The sequence below is a fragment of the Chiloscyllium plagiosum genome, chromosome 24 (genome assembly GCF_004010195.1).
Source record: "Chiloscyllium plagiosum isolate BGI_BamShark_2017 chromosome 24, ASM401019v2, whole genome shotgun sequence".
Lineage (NCBI taxonomy): Eukaryota > Metazoa > Chordata > Chondrichthyes > Orectolobiformes > Hemiscylliidae > Chiloscyllium > Chiloscyllium plagiosum.
In genome coordinates this window covers 30,806,978-30,815,457 of record NC_057733.1, presented here as the reverse complement: position 1 = coordinate 30,815,457, position 8,480 = coordinate 30,806,978, and the positions used below count along the sequence as shown (strand labels likewise).

Here is an 8,480-nt window from a genome sequence, read left to right as displayed (position 1 = left end):
AAAGTGAATTTGCCAAAGCCCAAGTCACCTTCCTGGGCCATGTTATTGGACATGGACAAATGGGATGTGAAAACAAAAGTAATTGGGGAATTTCCCACACTGTCGATGAATGTCACCATTTCTGGGATTGAGTGGATTTTACTGAAAGTTTGTGCTGAATTTTAGCAATGTGGCTGCTCTACTCACCGAATTGTTAAAAAAGGGCAAGAAGTTTCAGCGGACAGCGGACTGTCAAAAAGCATTTGACAGCCTAAACACTGTGTTAATCACTGCCCCAGTATTAGCCACACCTGATTACACGAAGCCTTTCAAAGTGGTTATCGATACCAGTTATGTGGGTGTCGGTGCAGTGCTCCTGCAGGAGGATGACGAGTGAATAGAAAGACCCATTGGAGGTTTCACAAAGCTGGTCCTTATTTTTCTAAAAGCTGTTTCTTTTCTCAAGGATACTGTGTCCCTTGGGCCTTTTCAGAGGGTTCATAAACAGGCCGGGCTCCAAAATGGCTGCATTTGGTACAGAGATGAAAGGCCTTTTTATTTATATATAAACAGATGAGTCTTTAGGCCAATGTTTTAAGTTTTTATAAATAACCTGTATAAATGAAGGGGGCATGATCAGCTCTCTAGCTGAGCAGTTCATTCCAGAATTAGTTCAGGAGTTCAGCTGTGGTCTGTGTGAAAACAGGCTGGGAGACCCTCTCTCCTTCTGCCCTTCTAACTTCGACCTGAAAGCCCTTGTTTCATTTTCACTGTGTTTAAGTGGTTTGCTTATTGGGATTGTTGTGTATAATCGGAACAGCATAATTAGGTCCAGTTTGGATAGAGTGAGTTCTGTAGGGGTTCTTTAATCTGTTCTTTGTGTTTCCTTGTGTAATTTTGTGAATAAATTTTTGTCTGTTTTAAAACCAGGTAGTCAACCTAGCTAACTTACTCTAGATAATTTTCACTGTACAAATTGTAAAATTATGGTCTGTGCTGCCCGCTTAAGAATGTTTTGAGTTCATAACAAACAGATATTAAAATAATGGCCTCAAGTAACCATGACCACTACATAGTCTGCAGTAATTGCAGACCTTTCTGTGTCAGATAAGCAAATCTATTCGACCACTATCAATGTCTCACATGGGTTTACCATTTCTAAATTGCAATTAATACTTGATAGTGGAAAGCAAAGCTTTAGAACTGTCCCATTCACACACTGAACGGCAATGAAAAGGCTTGTGATGTTCAAGGTGACCTTTTTTGGGAATGGGTGCCAACATAGAACAATAAAGACAGAATTGCAACTCCTCCAAAATAGCATTAACACTGGTTTTGTGACATACATCTAGATGGAGTTACCCACCTCAGTGTTCCTTATCAAGGCAAGACATTGAAGCCTCCATGGCAGATTGTGTTAAGGAATATCATGACAGTTCATTGCGATCCATATGAAGGTGGGTGTAAAGGTGGATGATTTGTACAGAGGCAGGCTCCATCACCATCCCTGCCCATTGCTTGTAGCCTCAGTATTATCCACATTAAATTGCAATGCCTTGGCTGCAGTCACCAATGTTTCAAGGATCAGTAACTTCTGAGGCCAACTGCTGTCAAGAGCTTGGAAGAAATAAGCAATGCCTGGCCATTATAACTTCATTTATTCGAGGGATGTCTGAATGGTTTGCTCATCACTTACATGCATGCATCTGCACCAGGTCTGACAATTAAAAAGACATGAAAGCAGGCATTTAAGAGTGAAGTGAAGTTATATTTACACACCATCACATTGGAGGCCACAAGAAGAGGGTTTTCAGAAGCAGCAGAGCTGAGTTGAGAAGCTCTTTGACATCCCCTGGCTACCTGATAAATGAACAGTGCTCCGAAAGCTTGTGCCTTCAAATAAACCTGGTGTCATGTGACTTTTAATGTTGGTTGATCACTGACTGAAACACCCAAACAACCTCCAAAGCAGACTATTGCTCCTTAATAGTCAGAAACCCAGGCAGGGGCCTGCAGTAAATAAGCAGCTAGTATAAGGCATGTGACTACTAAGAAATGCCTTATTTAAAAAGAAAGTTCCACTGTCCTTTGATTGGAATCTTCAAATCAGAAATCTAAGTAACCCCAAACTTTCAACCTCAGGCCCACAATAATTGTTAAATATGAACCATTTATACATTTATAATAAAAAGTGTCTCTTTAAGTTAGTTTTTAATTAGACAAAAGTCAACACAATGAGTCTTTATTAACATGGAACAATTAATATCACTTTGCTCAAACAGAAATTGTACATATTGTAGATGATTACATAATTAAGTACCATATGCTGATGATAATCATACAGCACAGTTGAAGACCAAAGCATTCGTCATAGCCTGAATGAACTCAAGGGAATTGGCACATTAGATAATCATTCGAGATAGTAAAATCAGGTGTTGTGCTCAGTTTTGATTCTACTTGGCCAGAACTGAATTGAGATATAATACATGTACTATAAAGCATACCGTAAATGCATATTTTTTTAACTGTGGGTTTGGAGCCAGAATTGACTGATAAGATGAAAATCTCTTGCTTTGATGACTGTAAATGGTGACATTTGGGATCCCAACTCCATTTTTGATAGGTATGTGTCCATAGCACAAATAAGCCCCAGTGCCAGAGAGAGTTTTCAAAGTTACTCTGTTTTGGCAGTGAAAAAAAATTGATAAGTGGATACCCTTGCAAGGTTAAAGGTGAACTGCTGAGCACAGGACTGCACTCTTTAGTAGCATAGTAAGGTCATACTTTACTAATGCTAATCAAATTCTGAAAGGTATTCAGTTTTTTATAAATGACAAGTATCCCCCTCATCAGTGCAAAGACATAAATGGAAGACAGAAATAGCATTGTAGTTGTGTTGATTGACAGGAACAGAAACATTCAGAAAGGAGATATGCATTGGAAAGGCAAGATATGTAAAGTGGCTTTCTATCTCTTTTTTGACTTTATCTGCACCATTCCTTCTTTTCTATCTGCCTCTCTACTTTTTGCAACTTGATTTTGACTTTTCCCTCCCAGCTATCTCATTCTTCCTCTATCTTTACCCCCTCATGCATCACAACTTTGAACTCCAGTGAGATGAAAACTGATATATGACTATTACTTCACACCATTATATTGAACAAGATTTGGTGATGCCGGTGTTGGACTGGGGTGTACAAAGTTAAAAATCACACAACACCAGGTTATAATCCAACAGGTTTAATTGAAAGCACACTAGCTCCATACAACCCTGTCATGGTAGACGCTACAAGACGTGTCAGAGTGTGGACATAGATAACACCATTACGCGTGGGGACACCTCCCACCTTGTACATGGCAGGTACTCATGTGACTCAGCCAATGTTGTCTATCTTATACATTGCAGGCAAGGATGCCGTGAGGCATGGTACATTGGGGAAACCGAGCAAAGGCTACGACAACGGATGAATGGGCACTGCACAACAATCAACAGACAGGAGGTTCCCTCCCAGTTGGGGAACACTTCAGTGGTCCAGGACATTCGGCCTCGGACCTTCGGGTGACCATCCTCCAAGGTGGACTTCAGGACAGGCAGCAGAGAAAAGTGGCCGAGCAGAGGCTGATAGCTATGTTCGGTACCCATAGGGTGGGCCTCAACCGGGACTTTGGGTTCATGTCACATTACAGGTGACCACCATTGCACTATACATCTGCACTCACTACACACACACATACACTTTCTCACACTCACAACCCCCAACCCAGACAGACACACACATGCACACATATATTTTGTGGGGTGAATTTGTACTTGCAGGGTTACATTGTACTTTGCTCAAAAACTGCATGCATTCATGTAGAACTCTGAGCTCAAAAACTGCATGAATTTATGTAAAACTCCATTATCTCACTTTTTAGATCAGAATCAATCTAAACATCATGGCACAGACAGAGAACACAGGGGGGGGCAACACCTTCAACATATTGTCTCGCTATCACCATTGTTAACAGCTAACACGAGAATGCAACTTTTTAAAAAAAAGGGTTTTGTGATTTACATGTGAAAGAAGTGAAACTATCACTGTATTCTAACAGATGAAAGGCTTAACAGACAATCAATTTTTCAATGTATAATTTCAGTTACATCTCACTGTAAATGTTTGCTATAAATTCTGTGTTAGGATTGAGCCCTCCACTATCACCTGATGAAGGAGCGTCTCTCCGAAAGCTAGTGTGCTTCCAATTAAACCTGTTGGACTATAACCTGGTGTTGTGTGATTTTTAACATTATATTGAAGTTATGTATATTTTTGATCTCTGCACTGAAGTACAACAAAAATGATCACTGCAATGTACGTTATAGAATTGCTTCTACAAAATGGAAAACGTGACAAATTTATAGTTACATGTTTGTTTTATTGGAAACAACTCAGGCAAGACACACATTGTCAGTGAAGGACCAGCTTTGTAAAATCTTTTATTGATTCTCTGGTAGGTGAGGTCAGCAATTGTTAGTATCTGAAAGAACAAACATATACAATTACTGACGTTTTTCTAAATAGAACAAAATACTACAAGTGACAATTGCAGCAAAAATGTCTGGTTAGAAGACTCTTTGCTTTATTTTCAAGTACACTTTACAAATAGCTTGTCTTCACTTCTACAGGTTTGTATCTGAATAATGAATATATTGCATGCAACATTTGTTGGTAAATGCAAGCTACAAAAAGGCAGTTTCACTATAAAGGCAACCTTTAAGGGAACCTCTGCAGTGTTGCATAAATATCCTTTGACATTACTTGTTCTTCATTGAAACTTTTTAGATTGGTCAACTGTTCATTGATTTCTGTACTTTTTCACTTGAAGACGTTTATCAGAGTGGCCAGTGAAATGTTTAATTCCTGACTGAATACCTGCCAGTGTCTGGAAGAATTTCAGCTTTTGCAGTTATTTCTAAACATGCTTTAATCAGGCACTCAGGATGTAACTGGTAAAGGCCATTTCTTCATCCATCAGCAGATTTAGAGAGCACCTTGCTTTAAGTTTTAGTGCATGAAATGGATGCTGAAAACCAATTGCTATCCTTACATTGCTCGGTGGTGAAATTTATGGGTACGGAATTTAAAGAAGCAGTATTAATTGACAACTTAGCTACTGTTTCTTTGGTATTTAAAGTTTCATTAGATGATAAGTGCTGACACAATGCAAGTTCTAAAGAGAAAAGCATAAAGAAGCACTTGCATCAGCGAATTTGTTTTCTCTTAGCTCACCAACTGACGTTACTGAATTTAGTTTGACAATCAACGTGCTTGCGCAACCGATGGTCACTATAGACTGAAATAAAGCAGAATAGTAGGCTGTCATATTGGTCTTCAATACCTATGTGGAACTGAAAACAAAAAATGTTGGAAATCAGTGGATCAGGCAGCATCCATCGAATGAAAGTCTAGATGACTCTTTGTCAGGACTCTGAAGAATCATCGAGCCTTGAAACATTAGCTTGCTCTCTCTCCATAGATGCTGTCTGATCTGCTGTGATCTCCAGCATTTGTTGTTTTCAGTGCCAAATAGGTATTGAAAAACAGTAATTTGCCCCCACAGGTAACTTGTTATAATCTCCATAGATAATGATAACTTTAAAAAGAACCTTTACATTTTAATTAATGGCTAAAAGGCTGACACAATAATATTTCATGTTTAAGACTTTATTGAAATAAAACACAGAAAGCACTAATTACTAAATATTATCTTTGTTGAAAACATCTACTTTAAATCACAAAATAGATCAACCTCTTTTTGTTTTATCACAAGTGAAGACACACTCCATAGATATACTTTATACAGTGCTTTAAGTAAGCATACAATTTTCTTGGAATTTGTCCAATGTGATTCCTAGCTCCTGAAGGCTCACTTTTCATTTTCCTTATTGGCTGGGAATTTTTAATGTCAGAACTGTTTTTTCGGAGTGAGACAGTAATAGTTTTTTTCTTGGAAATGTCTTGTCTAGTGTAATATAAGCAAATCTTCCACCTTCATTTTAACTCCTCATGAATTTGGTCTTTTCAATCCAAGCACAAACTCCCACCCACTTTCCTACACAGGGAACCATCGTGTCTGGCTGCCTGTAGCTGCTTTCCTTTCTCTAAACAAAAACAGAAATTGCTGGAGTAATCTCAGCAGGCCTGACAACAGAAAGAAAGCAGAGTTAAAATTTCGAGTCCAGTGACCCATCATCAGAACGTTAACTTTGCTCAGTCTACACAGATGCTGCTTGACCTGCTGAGTTTCTCCAGGAATTTCTGTTATGTTTCAGATCTTCAGCATCTGCAATTCTTTGTTTTATTCCTGCTCCTTGAGCTTGCCAGACAGAATAGGTCACACAAATCCCTTCATTTTAACTTAAATTGAAGACAGTCCCAAACAACACTTTTATAAACCTCACAATTGCAATAAGTATTAATATGTATATAACTTACTTTTGGCTCAGTTCTGCCTTTTGGACCGACAGCAAGTTGCACATTCTGATGGGAAAGAGATAGCAGTGACTTTGAGACTAGGGCCTAATTTGAATTTGGCAGGTAAGGGGTTTGCACAGGCCTCCAAGTAGGTGACAAATGAGAGTGAGGGTTGCATGGAAGTGGCAAGTGTATTGGAATTGGTAGGCCAGACCATGTGTGCCTGGCAGCAGTATTTTAGTAGAGCTCCCACTCCAAAAAAAAGCTTCTTTGTTATTTCATAATCAGTTTATATGTTGGGGTGTGTACATGCCACAGGTTCTATATATGTTCCCTTAATATTGCATTTGAAGCACAAATTACATACTCAGGATTTTGACTGAGTTAAGAAAGAGCTGACATACTTGTTTCAGGTAGGTCCTTAAGCTGCTATGTTTAATAACTGTCAAATTGCAGTGAACCAATTGTCAGGCAATTCTGGGGAGGTGTTAGTGCAGTGGTATGTCATTGGATTAATGATCCACTGGCATTTGGGTCAATGTCAGAGTGACAAAGCCAATGCTTTATGACCAAGGTAATAGATTTTAGATACAATTAATAAAAATCTAGAATTGACAGCTCATCTCAATCGATTGTTGTAAAAACCCATTTGGTTAATAAAATCTTGCTGATCTGGTCTAAACTTTGGTTAGGGACAGCTGGAATACTGTGTGCTTAGTTCTGGTCACCACCCTATGGGAAAGATGTGATTGTACTGGAGGGGTGGAGACAAGATTCCTCGGGATGTTGCCTGGAATGGAGCAGCTTAGCTATGAAGAGAGGCTGGACAAGCTCGGGTTGTTTTCTGTAGAGCAGAAAAAACTGAGAGGGGACTTGATTGAGGTGTATAAAATTATGAGAGACATGGACACTGTGGACAAAAAAATAGCTGTTCACCTTAGTTGAAGTGTGAGAAGTAAGGGGATATAATTTTAAAATGAAAGGCAGAAGATTTAGATTAGATTTCCTACAGTGTGGAAACAGGCCCCTCGGCCCAACAAGTCCACACCAACCTTCCGAAGAGCAACCTGACCAGATCCATTCCCCTACATTTACCCCGACTAATGCACCTAACACTATGGGCAATTTAGCATGGCCAATTCACCTGGCCTGCACATCTTTGAATTGTGGGAGGAAACCGGAGCACCCAGAGGAAACTCACGCAGACATGGGGAGAATGTGCAAACTCCACACAGACAGTTGCCCGAGGTGGGAATTGAACCCGGGTCTCTGGTGCTGTGAGGCAGCAGTGCTAACCACTGAGCTACCGTGCCACCCTTTTTTAAAACTCCATGATTACATGCTGAATTGAAGGAAAAATGTATTCACCCAGAGGTTGGTGGGAATCTGGAATGCACTGCTTGGAAGGGTAACCTTCCACAACCTTTTATAAAGAACTTGGATGAGTATTTGAAATAGCTATGGGCCAAGTGCTGGAAAGAGAGACTAGTGCAGATTTAGAGTAGTTTTTGTCAGAACAGACTTGATGGGCTGAAGTGCCTCTAACCATACTGTGTGATTATATCATACATATGGCATGGCTTGTGGTTGACTCTTAACTGTTTTGTGAAATGGCCTAACAAGCCTCCTAACTGGGGGAAATTCAAGAAATTGTCAACAAATACTGAGCTGACACTCTTATTCCTTATCACCCTTAGTGATACCCTTATTCCATGACAAAATGTGGCTGGAAGGCTATTGAGCATTGTTAGACCCATAGTACCATGTAAACGGCGCTTTATCAATGCAGGAGAACTTTTTGTAACAGTAGACTTCCAAACTTACCAGGGAGGAAGCTGTGCTGCTTCTGGTCCTAGGAAATGAGGCAGGGCAAGTTGAGAACGTCAGAAACTCTCAATCGTAACATAATAAGATTCAATATTAAGTTGCAAAAGGATAAAGATTGTTTACTGATTAAATTCTGGACTGGAAAAGGGCAGATTTTAGGGATCTAAAAGTTGAACTGGAGTAGGTCGATTGGAAATGCATTTTGTTGGATAAAACAGT

At 39.6% G+C, this 8,480-nt stretch overlaps 1 protein-coding gene across 1 annotated transcript in view; it reads right to left on the bottom strand.

The window, feature by feature from the left end:
- Nucleotides 1–4,273: 4,273 nt before the first annotated feature.
- rbfox3a (RNA binding fox-1 homolog 3a) overlaps nt 4,274–8,480 on the bottom strand; it is a 1,786,123-nt gene continuing 1,781,916 nt past the window's right edge. The window contains exon 17 of the mRNA XM_043714673.1: nt 4,274–4,497. Within this exon, the coding sequence (XP_043570608.1) occupies nt 4,481–4,497 (17 nt within the window). The 3' untranslated portion in view covers nt 4,274–4,480. The remainder of the gene's footprint in view (nt 4,498–8,480) is intronic.